This window comes from Dermochelys coriacea, chromosome 7, assembly GCF_009764565.3.
Source record: "Dermochelys coriacea isolate rDerCor1 chromosome 7, rDerCor1.pri.v4, whole genome shotgun sequence".
Taxonomy (NCBI): Eukaryota; Metazoa; Chordata; order Testudines; family Dermochelyidae; genus Dermochelys; species Dermochelys coriacea.
The window spans coordinates 88,994,971-89,016,018 of NC_050074.1; the positions used below are offsets into that span (position 1 = coordinate 88,994,971).

Below are 21,048 nucleotides of genomic sequence, written 5' to 3' on the forward strand. Positions count from 1 at the left end.
ACAAATACAAAAGTGTGAGTGTGAAGTGAAATTCTGCATGTTTGCCTCACAAATTTCTTTGACTGTGAACAGAAATATTTTGAGAATATTCAGTCAAAAAAAAAGGAAAATGTAAAAATCCCAGTGGAAAAACGTAGGTAAGTGTCCCCTCATGTCTTCAAGATCCTTGCCTCCATCAAAAGCCCTGCTACACAACTCTTCTTCAGAAACAGGAATACCTGTAGGATCTGCGGAATTCTGAAGAGACTCTGGATGCATTTATTTAATGTAAAAAATACATATGTTTATTTCATGAGCTCATTAGATTTTCTTAAACATTCAAAACTGGAATCATGTAACCCTTCATATCAAAGCCTGAAACCATACAAAATGTAGAAAAACATTAGATCTTTGGCAATGTTCCATTTGAAAACTGTATGAAACTTGATAGTTTGATGGGGTTTTAACTTTGAATTTTTGGGGTTTATTTGAACTTGAAAATCAAATTAGTATGGAGTCTCTGGGTATCTAGCAGAAATTGAAGTCCCACTGTACTCAAAAAGTACAGTTTTATTCTTACAGTAAATTAATGTAATCCTCCTGAGGTCCTTTCAAATTTTTCCATCTCCCATCTATCCCTTCCATGTCAATTTATTACTCTTTGCGATCCAGATGAAATCAGTTGTTAGATTTCCACCTGGCCTGAACTTGGAAACACCCATTCTCCTTTTCCCTCCTTTGTTTTACCTATCTCTCTGACCAACACACAAATGAATATTCAGTGAAACTTACTCTGAGATCAAACGTTATGGAAATTTATACTGTGTATCTTGCATATTACCACAACTGAGATATGAATTTCTCAGGTCCTTAGACAGCACATCTACTAAGTGAGCCAAAAGGGATCCTTCCCTCTTGCCAAACACACAGGAACTGTGCTAACCCTCCCTAAGCTGACAACCACTCCATATCTTAAACTTTCTTTAAACCTCATGAGCTCTCAGGCACATAGTAAGTTTGGGGTACCTCACATCTGATGGAGCCCTAGCACATGTTTGTAACGTAAGAGCAATAACTGGTGTGTTTTTAATTTATTTTTTAAACAAATGAAGCTTTAAAAAGTTTGGGTTGAGCTTGTTTCCAAGGTTGTTGTTTGTTTTACTATTTTGAGGGAGGAAGAGCAGATCTTATTCGATTCAGCTGATTGAATTTGTGAGAACGAACATGGTACTTTTTCTGAACAGTCGAAGCCACTGGTTCTCAACCTTTTTACCATCGTAGGCCGCATCGGCAACTCTCTGTGTTATGCGGGGCTCATCCACTCATATATACTGCCTGTATGGCTCTGAGGATATCACTGTGTGCTTATTGGGCCACTTATTTGTTTTTAAAGTTAAATTTTTGTTTGCAGACGCACCCACAACAAACTGAGTGCTTGTGTAAAATGGGGGTGGGAGGAAGAATGCACTAAATATCAATACCCACAGAAATAGACTCACCCGGAGTCTATAGGTATATCCTAAGATCATCTGCACCCTTAAGCAAAATACATGGGCCTTATCTAATACGCAAAAGATAAATATACTTTGGCTCAGTCAGAGCAATGGGGACAGCAAATTTCAGAGTCAAGAGTCTTGCAAACACCTCGGGAATAGAGTTTGTTTGTAACTCTGAACAAAACTTTATGGTTGTTCTTTCAAAAGTTTACAACTGAACATTGACTTAATACAGCTTTGAAACTTGACCATGCAGAAGAAAATGCTGCTTTTAACTATCTTAATTTAAATGAAACAAGCCCAGGAACAGTTTCCTTACTTTGTCAAATATTTTTTTTTTTAATGACAGGTTTCAGAGTAGCAGCCATGTTAGTCTGTATTTGCAAAAAGAAAAGGAGTACTTGTGGCACCTTAACAAATTTATTTGAGCATAACCTTTCGTGAGCTACAGCTCATTTCATCGGATGCATTCGGTGGAAAATACAGTGGGGAGATTTATATACACACACACACACAGAACATGAAACAATGGGTTTTATCATACACACTGTAAGGAAAGTGATCACTTAAGATGAGCCATCACCAGAAGGGGGGGGGGGAAGGAGGAAAACCTTTCATGGTGACATGCAAGGTGGGACATTTCCAGCAGTTAACAAGAACATCTGAGGAACAGTGGGGGGTGGGGTGGGGGGGAGAAATAACATGGGGAAATAGTTTTACTTTGTGTAATGACTCATCCACTCCCAGTCTCTATTCAAGCCTAAATTAATTGTATCCAGTTTGCAAATTAATTCCAATTCAGCAGTCTCTCCCTGGAGTCTGTTTTTGAAGTTTTTTGTTGAAGGATAGCCACTCTCCGGTCTGTAATCGAGTGACCGGAGAGATTGAAGTGTTCTCCAACTGGTTTTTGAATGTTATAATTCTTAATGTCTGATTTGTGTCAGAGGGGCTTTGCTGGCACATGATGGCATATATCACATTGGTAGATGCGCAGGTGAACGAGCCTCTGATAGGGTGGCTGATGTGATTAAGCCCTATGATGGTGTCCCCTGAATAGATATGTGGACAGAGTTGGCAACGGGCTTTGTTGCAAGGATAGGTTCCTGGGTTAGTGGTTCTGTTGTGTGGTGTGTGGTTGCTGGTGAGTATTTGCTTCAGATTGGGGGGCTGTCTGTAAGCAAGGACTGGCCTGTCTCCCAAGATCTGTGAGAGTGATGGCTCGTCCTTCAGGATAGGTTGTAGATCCTTGATGATGCGTTGGAGAGGTTTTAGTTGGGGGCTGAAGGTGATGGCTAGTGGCGTTCTGTTTTTTTCTGTGTTGGGCCTGTCCTGTAGTAGGTGACTTCTGGGTACTCTTCTGGCTCTGTCAATCTGTTTCTTCACTTCAGCAGGTGGGTATTGTAGTTGTAGGAATGCATGATAGAGATCTTGTAGGTGTTTGTCTCTGTCTGAGGGGTTGGAGCAAATGCGGTTATATCGTAGAGCTTGGCTGTAGACAATGGATCGTGTGGTATGATCTGGATGAAAGCTAGAGGCATGTAGGTAGGAATAGCGGTCAGTAGGTTTCCGATATAGGGTGGTGTTTATGTGACCATCGCTTATTAGCACCGTAGTGTCCAGGAAGTGGATCTCTTGTGTGGACTGGTCCAGGCTGAGGTTGATGGTGGGATGGAAATTGTTGAAATCTTGGTGCAATTCCTTAAGGGCTTCTTTTCCATGGGTCCAGATGATGAAGATGTCATCACTGTAGCGCAAGTAGAGTAGGGGCATTAGGAGACGAGAGCTGAGGAAGCGTTGTTCTAAGTCAGCCATAAAAATGTTGGCATACTGTGGCGCCATGCGGGTACCCATTGCAGTGCCGCTGATTTGAAGGTATACATTGTCCCCAAATGTGAAATAGTTATGGGTGAGGACAAAGTCACAAAGTTCAGCCACCAGGTTAGCCGTGACTGTATCGGGGATACTGTTCCTGACGGCTTGTAGTCCATCTTTGTGTGGAATGTTGGTGTAGAGGGCTTCTACATCCATAGTGGCTAGGATGGTGTTTTCAGGAAGATCACCAATGGATTGTAGTTTCCTCAGGAAGTCAGTGGTGTCTCAAAGATAGCTGGGAGTGCTGGTAATGTAGGGCCTGAGGAGGGAGTCTACATAGCCAGACAATCCTGCTGTCAGGGTGCCAATGCCTGAGATGATGGGGCATCCAGGATTTCCAGGTTTATGGATCTTGGGTAGCAGATAGAATACCCCAGGTCAGGGTTCTAGGGGTGTGTCTGTGCGGATTTGTTCTTGTGCTTTTTCAGGGAGTTTCTTGAGCAAATGCTGTAGTTTCTTTTGGTAACTCTCAGTGGGATCAGAGGGTAATGGCTTGTAGAAAGTGGTGTTGGAGAGCTGCCTAGTAGCCTCTTGTTCATACTCCGACCTATTCATGATGATGACAGCACCTCCTTTGTCAGCCTTTTTGATTATGATGTCAGAGTTGTTTCTGAGCCTGTGGATGGCATTGTGTTGAGGTGAGGTTATGGGGCAAGCGATGCTGCTTTTCCACAATTTCAGCTCGTGCACGTCGGCGGAAGCAGTCTATGTAGAAGTCAAGTCTGCTGTTTCGACCTTCAGGAGGAGTCCACCCAGAATCCTTCTTTTTGTAGTGTTGGTAGGAAGGTCTCTGTGGGTTAATATGTTGGTCAGAGGTGTGTTGGAAATATTCCTTGAGTCGGAGACGTCGAAAATCGGATTCTAGGTCACCACAGAACTGTATCATGTTCGTGGGGGTGGAGGGGCAAAAAGAGAGGCCCCGAGATAGGACAGATTCTTCTGCTGGGCTAAGAGTATAGTTGGATAGATTAAAAATATTTCTGGGTGGGTTACGGGAACCACTGTTGTGGCCCCTTGTGGCATGTAGTAGTTTAGATAGCTTAGTGTCCTTTTTCTTTTGTAGAGAAGCAAAGTGTGTGTTGTAAATGGCTTGTCTAGTTTTTGTAAAGTCCAGCCACGAGGAGGTTTGTGTGGAAGGCTGGTTCTTTATGAGAGAATCCAGTTTAGAGAGCTCATTCTTAATCTTTCCCTGTTTGCTGTAGAGGATGTTGATCAGGTGGTTCCGCAGTTTCTTTGAGAGTGTGTGGCACAAGCTGTCTATTTGAATGTAAGATTACAATGTATTTTATATTAGCCACAGGAAGTTCTTATCTAGAGCAGTTATCCATTACCTCTAGAATGTATTGCTGGCTAAATTCTGTCAGTGCTCCTTACAGCTGTAGAAGTAACTGGACTCTGGCATGCCTACTCTTACAGGTGACCTGGCTGTTTTTAAATTATGAATACTTGGCAACTGTAAGTGATGTGTTAGTGCACTTGATGCTGTTTCTAAGAACTGTGTGACCTTTAAATTCAAACACTACTACTCAAAATGGGATTAGAAATTGTAATGGAAAGACATATATTTTATCAGTCTCTTTTGCAATATTTTGAATATTCATACAAAGATATGTCATTATATTGTCCTCTGAATGTGTCAAGTGATAATAAATTTTTAAAAATCACTATCTTTACTTTGAAATATGTAGCAACATGCTAGTAGAACTGACAAGCTGCAAGAGAAGCTATATGAGAGGCATGTGTTGGTTCTACCTACTTTTTTTTTAAACATGTTGCAAAAATAGGTCTAGGTTGTTTTGTTCAGGGCACTATCCCTGAGAAACTTTCTAATCCAGAAATATAAAACAGTAAATAGAATAATATAGAAAACATAGTTGTCTATAATAAACATAGGCAATATTGACTGTAGTGAGGAAGTTGAGTCTATGCCTCACTTTTCTGTGTATTATAAATATGTGTTTTCTCATTTACAGCCACCAATGTCGATTCAATCCATTGTTGTTCAAGTGCAGTGCATTAACAAAAAAGTGGGCACCGTTATCTACCACGAAGTACGGATTGTGGTGAGGGACAGGAATGATAACTCCCCTCGTTTTCAGAAGCAGCGGTACTATGTGGCAGTAAATGAGGTCAGCTTCACTTAATATCTCTTTTTCCTTTTCTCCATTTCCTTGGTGTAGATTACAGTTGGAAAATGCTTCTTCCCATCCTCTTTCTTGTTTTCATATTAACCCCCCCCTTCAATTGTAAGAAACCCTTTTGTTTCTAGATAATTTTTTTTCTAGAAGATGTGGCATGGTTATTATATTGGAGTTTTTAAATATGTAAGCTGTTAATTTGCAAATATAGCAGAAAGTTTGGCACAGTTCTCAGCAGAGTGCTTGTATAGTTTTAGCTTGTAAGCATTAGGGAGCCATTTGCTGAAGAAACCAGATCCTTACATTGGATCACAATGAATAAAAGCATCAGTTTAAGTGCAATAAAAATAATTGAATATATAATTATATCAACAGAATTGAACAGTGTCATAAGATAATGCTTTCCTATTACTACATGAATGCAGAGGCACAACTGAGGAACTTGTGAAAACAAATGCCAAGTCAGGAGTCATTTTTCTAAAGAAAGAAACAATAATCCTTTGACAAAGTTGTATTCCAGTGTAAATGTTTAATTTACTTCTATTCTGTACATTAAGTGGCCTCACAAATGGAATTATTTTGACTTATCTTGTTTGTGTGTCAGGGAATGACTGGAACTGCAAACTAACTCAATGAACAAGTTTCAGAGTAGCAGCCGTGTTAGTCTGTATTCGCAAAAAGAAAAGGAGTACTGGTGGCACCTTAGAGACTAACAAATTTATTAGAGCATAAGCTTTCGTGAGCTACAGCTCACTTCATCGGATGCATTTGGTGGAAAAAACAGAGGAGAGATTTATATACACACACAGAGAACATGAAACAATGGGTTTATCATACACACTGTAAGGAGAGTGCTCACTTAAGATAAGCCATCACCAGCAGCGGGGGGGGGGGGGGGGGGGAAGGAGGAAAACCTTTCATGGTGACAAGCAAGGTAGGCTAATTCCAGCAGTTAACAAGAATATCAGAGGAACAGTGGGGGGTGGGGTGGGAGGGAGAAATACCATGGGGAATTAGTTTTACTTTGTGTAATGACTCATCCATTCCCAGTCTCTATTCAAGCCTAAGTTAATTGTATCCAGTTTGCAAATTAATTCCAATTCAGCAGTCTCTCCCTGGAGTCTGTTTTTGAAGTTTTTTGTTGAAGGATAGCCACTCTAAGATCTGTGATCGAGTGACCAGAGAGATTGAAGTGTTCTCCAACTGGTTTTTGAATGTTATAATTCTTGACGTCTGATTTATGTCCATTCATTCTTTTACGTAGAGACTGTCCAGTTTGGCCAATGTACATGGCAGAGGGGCATTGCTGGCACATGATGGCATATATCACATTGGTAGATGCGCAGGTGAACGAGCCTCTGATAGTGTGGCTGATGTGATTAGGCCCTATGATGGTATCCCCTGAATAGATATGTGGACAGAGTTGGCAACGGGCTTTGTTGCAAGGATAGGTTCCTGGGTTAGTGGTTCTGTTGTGTGGTGTGTGGTTGCTGGTGAGTATTTGCTTCAGATTGGGGGGCTGTCTGTAAGCAAGGACTGGTCTGTCTCCCAAGATCTGTGAGAGTGATGGCTCGTCCTTCAGGATAGGTTGTAGATCCTTGATGATGTGTTGGAGAGGTTTTAGTTGGGGGCTGAAGGTGATGGCTAGTGGCGTTCTGTTGTTTTCTTTGTTGGGCCTGTCCTGTAGTAGGTGACTTCTGGGTACTCTTCTGGCTCTGTCAATCTGTTTCTTCACTTCAGCAGGTGGGTATTGTAGTTGTAGGAATGCATGATAGAGATCTTGTAGGTGTTTGTCTCTGTCTGAGGGGTTGGAGCAAATGCGGTTATATCGTAGCGCTTGGCTGTAGACAATGAATCGTGTGGTATGATCTGGATGAAAGCTAGAGGCATGTAGGTAGGAATAGCAGTCAAAAACCAGTTGGAGAACACTTCAATCTCTCTGGTCACTCGATCACAGATCTTAGAGTGGCTATACTTCAACAACAAAAAAGCTTCAAAAACAGACTCCAGCGAGAGACTGCTGAATTGGAATTAATTTGCAAACTGGATACAATTAACTTAGGCTTGAATAGAGACTGGGAATGGATGAGTCATTACACAAAGTAAAACTATTTCCCCATGGTATTTCTCCCTCCCACCCCACCCCCCACTGTTCCTCTGATATTCTTGTTAACTGCTGGAATTAGCCTACCTTGCTTGTCACCATGAAAGGTTTTCCTCCTTTCCCCCCCCCTGCTGCTGGTGATGGCTTATCTTAAGTGATCACTCTCCTTACAGGGTGTATGATAAACCCATTGTTTCATGTTCTCTGTGTATGTATATAAATCTCTCCTCTGTTTTTTCCACCAAATGCATCCGATGAAGTGAGCTGTAGCTCACGAAAGCTTATGCTCTAATAAATTTGTTAGTCTCTAAGGTGCCACCAGTACTCCTTTTCTTTCAATGAACAAGAGATCTGAGGTTTGGGGAACTGAGGGATGGATTTTGCTATATTTGTGAAAACTAAGTTATTCTTTTTACTTTCTATCCTCTGCCTGTCTCACTTTACTTGATTCCTTTTTATTTTTATATATTAACATTATATTGGATAACTATGGTAGCCAGCACAGAGAGTAAGAGTTCCTGGCAACTCAGGTTGGTGGGTGTGACAATCAAGGTCCAGACACCCCAATGGGAGAGCAGAAGGTTTAAACGCCAAAAATAAGCAGTTAAACCAACTGATTGCATACTATGTGATTGTGCTATAAAACCATATTGAGTATGGCTTTTTGTGACAGCTTGTAATATTCTGAACTTGATGGTCTTTATGAGATATGTACAGACCAGGGTTAAGAATATATATATGTAGATATATGTAGAAAACAGGAACGGTGGTGCAACTTTAGCATCACCTCACAGCAGGCTGGTGGAGTGATCAGGCAGAGAGGGGCTACCTCCCACACCATTTGTTTACACAAAACTGACTTCAACTACCCATCCATTGTACAACTCAGGGAAAGACTGGGGTGGGTGACATTAAAGTCAATGGGAAGACACAGACATCTTGACAATTGACCCCAGATAATTTCCCCCATTCTGAATAAACCATGAGTTGTCATGCCAGAAGTGGGTGAGGGGAAAAAAGCCATTTAATAAATAAACTTGAATCTGAGGTGTTCATCTAAAACTTCTGCCAAGCCCAAGAAAGTGTATATGCAGATAACAGGTGTGATTTTGTGCTGGGCCTTTCAGCACACAGGAGGGAAGTAAAAGTAGCTTTATACCTCTCCTGTATTCTGGGCTGCTCCAGTGGTTAGGGTGGTTCAGCCTTACAGCAATTGTGAGGCCCTGCTATTACAGCAAGAGCTATGGGGACTGGTAAGGTGGTATCATAAGGCCAGGCAGACCAGCCAGCCCTCCTCTACTCCTGCCTTGGAGGAATTTCCCTGTAGCCCTTTCCCACTGCTAGAGTCCCTGTATGTCACTAATGTACCAGAAAGGGGTTGTGGTTGAAATGAGAATCTAGCCCAAAATGTATATTTTCCAGACACTTGGGTATTCTAATCAAAAGAAACTGAATATTTATAAGTCTAAACTCAAGTCTTAGAACCAACCTACAAAAGAAAACATGCTGAGTGTGACAATACAAGGCACAAGTGGTTTCTTAGACTTCTGACCAGAAAGTTCTTTGAGACTATCTTCTTCATGCAAGTGAGTAAAATGTAGGGGTAGAAGTTTACTACTACTTCGACTGCTTACACATGTCCATTCCAGTATAGGTATGCTTGTGCCCCTTCCGTGTCTTTTTGCTGCCCGCAGTTGGCAGGGCCCTTTATACCAGTGTTATGAGCATGTGACAACAGAGGGTGCTGGACCTGACTCAACAGATACTACTAAGAGAAAAAAAATCTGGCAGCTGTGCTCCAGGTGCGTGCACACCTACATTGGAATGGACATGTGCAATACAGCTTGAAGAACAACAGTTACAGAAAGGTTAGTAGCAGTTTTTTGTTTTTGCTTCAAGAAAAGAGGGGGATTAAATATGTGTGATCAAGAGACAAATAAGATAAATGTAGTATGATAGGCAGCACTGGTAACATTAAGATTACATAAAACTTCTATTATAAGACTCTGTTTTCAGTTATGACTTTAATCATTTGGGCTGAAATTTCCCATGCCAACTCTATGCCTAAGGCTACCTTTTTTGATCATTATTGCTGAAACATTCTTTCTCCTATGTTCTCAATGCCCCCTTATAATAACCTTACATCCGCAAGCATGGAGGGAGCAGGAGGAAGCACCCTTACATGGATAAAAAGGGATGGGTAGGAGAAAAATGGGTATACTGGGAGTGATGGGAGGGGGGCACTAAGAACCAGGGGGAAAGATAGGTAAAAACTGAGGGGGAAGGGACATGACCAGAAGCTGGTGGGAGGGGGGAAATAGGAGCAACATGGGATGTGGCAGGAGCCAAAGGACGAGTACAGCAATAGGAGCATGTGGAGGACAGTGAAGGGTCTCTGACTAGAGAACATTCACATGCAGAACCTGCAACTGAACCCTGGATTCTTGAGTGTCACCATTCCTCTACTGTAAACAAATATTTGTGAAACCTACTGGCAAAGTATGTTTCTCCATATAGAAGATAGCAACCTACTACTAGTTACTGTAATAGCTCAAGTGAATGTGAATTCTATTTGCTCTGATTCTAGAGGTTCTAACCCACTAATGACCTTTGTGGAGGGCAATATAGTTCCACATTGTAGAACATTTATAGGGTTTCAGTTTCCTTTTTGTAAAACTTAAGAAATTACATTAAAAGCCACCTCACTCTTAAAAGAGCATTAGGATTGAAAAGTAAAACACTCCAAAATTAGGAGTCATCATACTTATGTTTGTTGTACAATCTTAGTTCAGTCACTTTGTTTTTATGTATTGTTGCCATCTTTAATTACATAAATAAAACTAAACAGTGTGGATTGAAAAACTAACTCGTATAGATGATTTTGGAGAATACCAAGTTTTATGTCCTAAAACTAAGTATTTTTGAAATTCTAGTTACACAAAAGGACTTAGCCACACTGTGAATAATCTAAACATATTACATATCAATTGCCTTCAACTGTAAAACTGTTAGAGTAATTTCCTTCTACTTTTGCACAAGAAGTGGGGGGAAAAAAACTCTTGTGGCTGGACTATAAACTTGAAATAGTTCAGAGAGATGCTGGGGGATGGGTATCTGGCTGGTGAATCTTAGAATCACAGAATCATAGAATATCAGGGTTGGAAGGGACCCCAGAAGGTCATCTAGTCCAACCCCCTGCTCAAAGCAGGACCAAGTCCCAGTTAAATCATCCCAGCCAGGGCTTTGTCAAGCCTGACCTTAAAAACCTCTAAGGAAGGAGATTCTACCACCTCCCTAGGTAACGCATTCCAGTGTTTCACCACCCTCTTAGTGAAAAAGTTTTTCCTAATATCCAATCTAAACCTCCCCCATTGCAACTTGAGACCATTACTCCTCGTTCTGTCATCTGCTACCATTGAGAACAGTCTAGAGCCATCCTCTTTGAAACCCCCTTTCAGGTAGTTGAAAGCAGCTATCAAATCCCCCCTCATTCTTCTCTTCTGCAGACTAAACAATCCCAGCTCCCTCAGCCTCTCCTCATAAGTCATGTGCTCTAGACCCCTAATCATTTTGTTGCCCTTCGTTGTACTCTTTCCAATTTATCCACATCCTTCCTGTAGTGTGGGGCCCAAAACTGGACACAGTACTCCAGATGAGGCCTCACCAGTGTCGAATAGAGGGGAACGATCACGTCCCTCGATCTGCTCGCTATGCCCCTACTTATACATCCCAAAATGCCATTGGCCTTCTTGGCAACAAGGGCACACTGCTGACTCATATCCAGCTTCTCGTCCACTGTCACCCCTAGGTCCTTTTCCGCAGAACTGCTGCCGAGCCATTCGGTCCCTAGTCTGTAGCGGTGCATTGGATTCTTCCATCCTAAGTGCAGGACCCTGCACTTATCCTTATTGAACCTCATTAGATTTCTTTTGGCCCAATCCTCCAATTTGTCTAGGTCCTTCTGTATCCTATCCCTCCCCTCCAGCGTATCTACCACTCCTCCCAGTTTAGTATCATCCGCAAATTTGCTGAGAGTGCAATCCACACCATCCTCCAGATCATTTATGAAGATATTGAACAAAACGGGCCCCAGGACCGACCCCTGGGGCACTCCACTTGACACCGGCTGCCAACTAGACATGGAGCCATTGATCACTACCCGTTGAGCCCGACAATCTAGCCAGCTTTCTACCCACCTTATAGTGCATTCATCCAGCCCATACTTCCTTAACTTGCTGACAAGAATGCTGTGGGAGACCGTGTCAAAAGCTTTGCTAAAGTCAAGAAACAATACATCCACTGCTTTCCCTTCATCCACAGAACCAGTAATCTCATCATAAAAGGCGATTAGATTAGTCAGGCATGACCTTCCCTTGGTGAATCCATGCTGAAGATTAGTCAGGCATGACCTTCCCTTGGTGAATCCATGCTGAATCTTGCCAATATGCTCAGGGTTTAGCTGATCTCCATATTTGGGGTCGGGAAGGAATTTTCCTCCAGGGCAGATTGGAAGAGGCCCTGGAGGTTTTTCGCCTTCCTCTGTAGCATGGGGCATGGGTCACTTGTTGGAGGATTCTCTGCTCCTTCAAGTCTTTAAACCACGATTTGAGAACTTCAATAGCTCAGACATAGGTGAGAGGTTTTTCGCAGGAGTGGGTGGGTGAGATTCTGTGGCCTGTGTTGTGCAGGAGGTCGGACTAGATGATCAGAATGGTCTCTTCTGACCTTCGTATCTATGAATCTATGGTGTTTTCCCTGGCAAATTAAAGGGGATCAAAACAGGATTTAGACCAGGCTCCTGGTAGCAAAGATAAGAATAAGCACTGTTAGCTTGTGCAAGTAAGGAGCAGACTCTAAGACTTACACTTTGATGCATTATTCTTAGGAATCAAAATTTTACATGAGTATTCATCTCTGTATCCCCGTTGGCAAATACAGAGGTTTTTGGATGCCTGGAATAGCTTTTTCGCTGAGGCAGCTTCTCAAACCCTAAAAAGTGTGCCAGAAACTTGTGGGGAACAGCACGTTTCATCTGCACAGTACATTTAATCTTTTAAGTATTTGTACAAAGTTGAAAGTTAGACTAGAATTATCTGTCAGCATACACCAAATAGCTTTCCTTTTTGTGAATGCATTTGGAGGTCACAAAATAATATTTTTATGAGACTGATAAGGGCCTTCTTAAGATGAAACATTATTTTGAAATCTATCTCTATATGGTAATGGTGGATTCTACCTTTACAGTGTTAGCTGACCAGAAAATCTGTTCTAGAAGCATTTTTTGCCCCCCAATAAAGGAAATACACACAACAATCTCAAGTGCCCATATGCACTATGATGTGAGCCACCAAAGGGTTTCTAATAATTTCTTACAGTAAAACAAGAGACAGGTGATGTTTCTGGCATTGTCATACTATAAACAACTGTAAAGCAGCAACAGTTTCTTCTCATCAGCTGACCTAAAATCCAGAGAGAAAAACGTATCATTTAAATAATAATATAGAGTTTTAGCAAGATGATACAACTATCTTGTGGTCACTCATTTGTACCATCACTGGGCAAAGATGCAGTGTTCTTATTAAACCAGGATTCCAACTGGTAACAAGATACTTTATTTTTCTTAATCATTGTTATGCTTATATCTTCTGACATGGCATCCCCATGCCTTCGCCAGTACTCTGAGTTAATGTTCTCATTAATTAAAAAAGTATGTTCCTTAAATTTGATAGGTTTTTTTTTTCTTTTTAGAGAGTAATTTTAAAAAGTATCGATAGTGTCAATTACCAGCAGAATACAACATTTTTCCAGTTTAAATACAAGAGTGTAGTAAACTATTTCTGAATTAGCTATGGCCTTTCTATTTCCCTTTTTGGTTTACATATGAGGTATAATGAAAATATTTGTGTTGTGTAATTAATATCAAGACACTAAAAACAAACAAACAAACGTGTGTATGACCTCTAAACTTTGGCAGAAAGAAATCTATTTATAATGGAGATTATCCTAGATACTCACACATGCATTTTATAATTATAGACAGTATAATTACAAGAAAACTATTTGTGGTCAAAGTTTAATTTATTAGATACTATCAGAAACATCAAGGGGAAAATCATTTTAATGAATTGAATTCCTCATATTTTAAGTCTTTTTTATGTTTAAATTGTCCTCAAATCATCATAAGGAATATTTTTAAAAAAAATGTAGAGAGCTCCATTTTTATTTTAATATAATTCCCAATCTTGCTAATCTGCTCTTCTGTCATGTTAAAATTATAAATTTCAAATCAACCCCATAGATTAGCAGAAAGCCCTGGACGAACTGAACCCAATAGCTCTTGCATGTCTTTACTTGTTTTGTATCGTTGTGCGTAGGCTTTCATTTTCATTCACACGAGAAGACATCAAGTGTTACAGAAAGAGAAGACAAGCATTTGCGTGGTCAAATGTATCTGAATTTCAGAGTCTCCTTTAAATTCAGGAATGGGCAGCAGTCTCTTTCCATACATCCCTTCTAATATCTGGAAACTTATAATGTTTTTGTAATAACCTGTGGGAGTAGAATCTGGGACTATAGTGGTGCTAGGCTGCCGATGCTTCTGTATCACCACTGGAAGCTGCTAAGGTTCCGTCCCCACTCTGAACTCTAGGGTACAGATGTGGGGACCTACATGAAAGACCCCCTAAGCTTATTCTTACAAGCTTAGGTTAAAAACTTCCCCAAGGTACAAACTTTGTCTTCGTCTTGAACAGTATGCTGCCACCACCAAGCGATTTAAAACAAACAGGGAAGAGACCACTTGGAACCATCTTCCCCCAAAATATCTCCCCAAGTCCTACATCCCCTTTCCTGGGGAAGGCTTGATAATAATATCCTCACCAATTGGTACAGGTGAACACAGACCCAAACCTTTGGATCTTAAGAACAATGAAAAATCAATCAGGTTCTTAAAAGAAGAATTGTATTTAAAGAAAAAGTAAAAGAATCACCTCTGTAAAATCAGGATGGTAAATACCTTACAGGATAATCAGATTCAAAACGTAGAGAATCCCTCTAGGCAAAACCTTGAGTTACAAAAAGAGGAATACACATTCTCTCCAGCACAGCGAATTTTACAAGCCATTAAACAAAGGAAAATCGAATACATCTTCTAGCTAGATTACTAACTAACTTTACAGGAGTTGAAAGGCTGCATTCCTGATCTGTTCCCGGCAAAGGTATCACACAGATAGACAAAATCCTTCCCCCCACACCCCAAGATTTGAAAGCATCTTATTCTCTTATTGGTCCTTTGGGTCAGGTGCCAGCCAAGTTAGCTGAGCTTCTTAACCCTTTACAGGTAACAGGATGTTACCTCTGGCCAGGAGGGATTTTATAGCACTGTATACAGAAAGGTGGCTACCCTTCCTTTTATATTTATGACAAGAGCTTAGGTTGGGGTTCAGCTGAAGGCCCTGTGAAGCTAGGCTCTGCAGGAAGTACTGCCCAGCAGGTCCTGGGTGGCAGTCCCTCACAGGCTACTGATTGGCTCATGCTGGTTTATCAACCAGGAAGCCATCATAGGGAGCTGTCTGAGCAACAATGCAGACTGCCTGTTTGCTTCCGCTTCTGAGCTTGTTTTGCTGTGGACCCTAGATTCTGGCTTTCAGCCCTGGTTTGTCCCAGACTCTGCTTTTTGCTTGCTGTCTGGTGCCTGTCCCTGACCTCCTGATATCCTGACCCAGCTTGACCTCAATTCTATTTGCCTGCCACCTGCAACTTGGTGCCTGACCATGACTTCCTGGTATCCTGACCTGGTTTGATCCTGTTTCTGCTACTCGTCTCCTGACTGCAATTTAGTAGACTAGTGCACACAGGCTGTCCATGGCCCAGCCCTGACAGTTATGATATACAGAAAACACTTCTTCTGAGAGACCTTCTGAAACACCTAGTCCTTTCAATTTCCCACTCATTTCTCCCCTCACCAAGTTCCTCCCAAAACAGTACATAGGAAGAATAAAACTTCAAAATGGCCCACTTCAAAATGAGTGCATTTACTAATCAATGCAAACATACAACTTTACTTGTGTAAGACTTGTCTTTTCTTCCCTCTACTCTTCAAGTGTTTCATAGCCCTTTGTGATCATATCTTCTCTAAAAAAAAAAAAAAAAAAAAGAGTACTTGTGGCACCTTAGAGACTAACAAATTTATTTGAGCATAAGCTTTCGTGAGCTACCACTCACTTCATCCGATGAAGTGAGCGGTAGCTCACAAAAGCTTATGCTCAAATAAATTTGTTAGTCTCTAAGGTGCCACAAGTACTCCTTTTCTTTTTTGTGAATACAGACTAACACGGCTGCTACTCTGAAACCTGTTATCTTCTCTAAGGCATTGATCCAGCAATCTAATCTGATCAGTCAGATCTCTGAAACCAGTGGATTCCACATGTACACAGAGGTCTGCCTGTGTGGACCAGATATCCTATCAGGATCTTGGACGATAACTTTTTATAGGTTGGATGTTGGCTTTTATTTGTTTGCAATCACCATATAAATTATGGCACTGAAAAAATGAATATAAGAGAAAATTGAGAGATTTGCCATTAACTTTTCCAAAATGAAAATCTGGAAGAAGTAGGGTTAGAAGTTTTAATATCTTTGTCAAGTTATTTTTTTTATATTACAATAGCTCCCAGAGCTGTCAGCTGTGATTGTGGCTAGGCACTGCAAAACAAAAAGTTTCTGCCACAATATTGGATAGAAGCAGTAACCTTTTTTCCACATCACAGTTCAGAATAGGTCATTAAAAGACTCTAAACAAGTAGATATAATTTGGATCTGTCATATGCACATAAGGAAATCATGGTTAGAGAAAATAAGTATTTCTCTCTCATACTCACACATATATCTAAGAAAGTATGACCCACAATGAAAGTGGTGTACGGAGAAGATACAATGGATTATTCTTGGTTTGAAAAAAAATGTCTTTAGATGAAGAAAACATCTAACTGCATAAATGTACATTAAATGTTTGCAAGGCAATAGTTTATAGTGGCTTACCTTAAATATTCCACTGAATTTTTTGCGGAGGTTATGTTGTTTGCAACAATATTAGTCTGGTGTGATATCTGTGAAGGTTGATGTAGCCATTAATGGAACATGGTGATAAGTGCAGACCAATATCTAGCCTGGATTTATCATAGTGCAGACTCCAGTGAGGCATCTTTTATAAATCTCACTGCAACTTTAAAAAAAAGCCTACTGTAATGTCTTGTGAAATATGGCACCAGATTTACTAATTTTCAGTTTTGAATGAACAATATTATCAATACATTGTTCTCTTTACAAGATTATTACCATGACACCAGAATCATGTTCATGTTTTATCAATGTTTATATACCAAGATGTAGGTTCCAGAGTTGACAGCTCTCACAATGGTATCATGTATTTAATTATATTTGGTATTTTTCTTAAAGCCTCAAACTGAAATCAAATTAATATTTGAGAATCTCAGCTTTCTCTTTATAGAACAAAAAAGGCTATGGGGAGATTTCTAGCTCTTGGAGTTGCAGAGAAAAGTCTGAAAACATGCCCTGAATGTACCCTGAAGGCTCAGAAGACAAGAAAAAACTCCCAAATTATTATAATTTAATTGTATTTATTTTGTTTCATTATTATAATTAATAATGAGATCCAACTCATGATTTTTGAAAGCATGGGATTGGGAATACCTAGGTTCATAATTGATGGAGGCACTGGTTATGACTCCATAGTTAAAGTTGAGTTCAATTTTGCACTTCAATCAGGAATTCAGCCTCTTTGTTTTATGTGAACAACACAAAATTTCCTTTCCCAAACTTAACAGTACTTACTTTTTGAGTATAGAATACATTTTATGAGGATCTAAATCTTTGAGTTAAAATTAAAAATTGGGCTCATCAAAAATGTAGCTTCCATGTCTGTCTTTCTTGGCCTAGGTAACTGCAATAAGGAATAATGCAGACACTTCAAACTATCCATCTAGTCAAAATTCATTGGCATCTTCATATGTTTTATTTGAGGAAATTAGGTTGTAATTAAGCTATTAATGATTGTTCTCATGATTTGTATATAGTAAAACAGTCTTAATAAACAACTCAAGTAACTTTTAAGAGGAAGAATTGACATCTAAGGTGAATAATCCAATTACCAACTTTCTTCTGCAACTAATTTACATGCAACAATTCTGTTGATTGTAATGACTCTTTGATATGAGGAAGCTTAGACATGTGTCAGGAGTTCTCATATGTAGAATTCTTGGCCCCACTGTCACTGCTCTTTAAAGATTTTGGGGCTGCATGATAGCTTCGACATCAGTGCTTGAAAGGCTCCCCATGGCACTACTGTATTGGCTCCACTGTGCATTGAGGAATCACTGCCAGGGTAACTGAGCCAGAAGTGTAGGGAAACCTCTTAAAGAACTGAGACATTGGCTCTTGGGGAATTATGTTCTTCCTGCCCCCTTCCCCTATATCACCATTCTTACTAACACTGACCCCTAAATCAATAAGCCAGTGGCAAATTAAGGGACTGAATCAGTGGTGAGCTGGAGCTGGTTCTCACCGGTTCGCACAAACTGGTTGTTAAATTCTGAACCAGTTTTAGAACCGGTTGTTAACCTGCTTCCCTGCAGGGGGCGCTGAGGCTTTGATGGGCTCCAGCCGGGAAGTGATGCAATTCCTCCTGTGGCAGCCGGGGGTGCTGCGCTGCAGGAGCCATATGGGCTGCTGCCTGGCCCTGGGCACGAGCCCTGATGCTGCTCCTGCTCCCCTGGTCCTGTGGCTCCCACTGCTGCCTGGTGGGTCCCCGGCTGCTCTGCTGGGCCTGGGCTGCATCCTGCTGCTCTCCCCATGAGTAACCACCACCCTGCCTGCAGCCAGCCCTGCATGCCCTGTCCTGCCTCCAGCCAACCCCCGCATCCAGCCACCCCTGTATGCCCTGCCCTGCCTCCAGCCAGCCCCCGTCTCTAGCCACCCCTGCATGCCCTGCCCTGCCTGCAGCCAGCCCTGTCTCCAGCCATCCCCAGCCCTGCCTCCAGTCACCCCTGCACCCTCTGCCCACAGGCAGCCCCTGCCGCACGCACCCCCGCCCTGCCCTGCCTGCAGCCAGCCCCTGCCACATGCACCTCTGTCCTACCCTGCCTTTAGCCAGCCCTGCATCCCCTTGCCTCCAGCCAAACCCGCACCCTCCTATCTCCAGCCAGCTCCGCACCCCCTGCCCTACCTGCAGCCAGCCCTGCACCCCCTGCCTCCAGCTAGTCCTGCCCCATGCTCCTGTCTGCAACTGGCCCCACGTCCACTGTTGCCCTGCAGTTCCCAGGGCAGTAACCATGCACACCTGCTTCAATGAGGGGGGCAGGGAGCAGCTGGGACCCACACATGTGCACACTCTAGGGTGACCAGACAGCAAGTGTGAAAAATCAGGACAGGGATTGAGGGGTAATAGGAGCCTCTATAAGAAAAAGACCCTAAAATCGGGACTGTCCCTATAAAATCAGGACATCTGGTCAGCCTAGCACACCCCCAGGGAGTGGCCCATCTTTAAAAAAAAAAAAAAAAAAAACACACACACACACACCACACACCTCACACACATTAGGCAGGGTTAACATACATCCGTATTTTTCTGGACAGGTCAGGCTTTTTCGTTCTTAAATCGCCGTCTGGGAGGAATTTTTAAAATTTATATGGACTTATGGTAACCTTGTTAGTACAAAAAATACATACTGGGGCACATCCCTTAAATCAGAACTTTTTATAGGGAACTGGTTATTAAGATTTTGGCAGCTCATCACTGGACTGAATTACCAGAATATTTAGCTGTTACTCCCCCCCCCCTTCTTTGGTGTACTAGTGAATCTCCCCTTCAAATTAAAAAAAATTTAAGGTTGATACTCATTTTCAAAATAATTGGAAATATCTTCAGTTTCTTCTTCAGTACATGCAGAAACATTTTAATAATAAGAAAAAGGAAAGCCCCAGACAAAAACTACATTAAATTACTAATATATATTATCAACCTTACCTCCATGTGAAAGGCTAAAAATATTACAGATGCTGTAATTATCCTAAAATCAAGTACTATAAAGCCAGGAAGTTTAGATTTAAAGATTGAATTAAAAAGCAATCCAAAATGTGTTAGGATAAGAAATACATACCTAACTCATACAGCATCCTGTAGTTGTGCAAGGAGGGGAAAAATATGAAAAAGTAATGCATCTTTAAAATCAGTTTAACCTTGGACTACAGACAGTAAATTTCCTTAAAATTGTATGGTTATTGCATGGCATCACTACAGGGCACAGTTAGTTTTATTCAGTTACAGGTTCTTATACCATGCTGATCACCATATCTGAGCACATTCTCGTAGTGCATTAAGCATCTGCCATGTGGTGTTTGTTCTCTCATCTTCTCCCTAGGAGAGAGAGGCATATGCAGTGGAATGTCTTGTTTTGTTGATATTTTGGTTTTGTTCTATTTTATACTTTTGGGGGAAATGTTTAGTTTTTAAATATACATGTTGCTATGTATCTGTTAGAGAAAGTAAGGTCAAAGAAATGTGCCTTCCACTTGACGTGGAAGGTGGTGAGGTTTGTGATAATTCTTAGTTTGAGGGAGTTTGTTCCATATCTCATATTGGCCCCCAAGAAAATTCTGTCTCCTGTACAGACAAGTTTTACCATTATTGTAGAGAATTCTGTTATGCCAGAATGTAGTTGTCCACCATGATGTTCATCCCCAAGTTTTAGATATCCTGGGCCCAGGTCATGCAGCCTTCTGAAAATAAGGACCAAGGTGTTGACCTTAATTTGAAATTCTATGGAAGCCAGCAGAGAAAGTGGAGGACAGGTTTGATGTGCTTGCGGAAACCTATGTTGCTGAGGAAAGACACTGCAGCATTCTGGACTAGTTCCAATTTTCTAATTGCTGAAGGCTTTATGCTCCAGTGTATCTCATTGTTATAGACCAGCTGAGAAATGAATAACTGAAGTCACATCATCATCAACCAGGATGAAATGGAGATGATAGAAAGCATTACTCATGGATGCCGCTATGCGAGAGCTTACCATCAGCAAGGAATACAAGAGTACTCCTAAACTACAGACTGAATTAACCAATTGTGGTTAACGTAAGAATATTAGAATGGCCATAGTGGTCAGTCCATCCACCCCAGTATCCTGTCTACTGACAGTGGCCAATGCCAGGTGCCCCAGAAGGAGTGAACCTAACAGGTAATGATCAAGTGACAAACAGAGGCTAGGGACACCATTCCTTACCCATCCTGGCTAATAGCCATTAATGGACTTAACCTCCATGAATTTATCCACTTCTCTTTTAAACCCTGTTATAGTCCTAGCCTTCGCAACCTCCTCAGGCAAGGAGTTCCAAGTTAACTGTGCACGATGTGAAGAGGAACTTTTTATTTTATTTATTTTATTTA

The 21,048-nt window shown here is 41.3% G+C and overlaps 1 protein-coding gene across 4 annotated transcripts in view; it reads left to right on the forward strand.

Annotated features, from left to right (window-relative positions):
* The window catches only part of PCDH15 (protocadherin related 15), an 811,839-nt gene that overhangs the window by 270,921 nt on the left and 519,870 nt on the right, over positions 1-21,048 (forward strand). For all 4 annotated transcript variants that reach the window (XM_043518631.1, XM_043518633.1, XM_038411063.2 and 1 more), the window contains one exon: positions 5,321-5,476. In XM_043518631.1, coding sequence (XP_043374566.1) covers positions 5,321-5,476 — 156 coding nt within the window. The remainder of the gene's footprint in view (positions 1-5,320; positions 5,477-21,048) is intronic.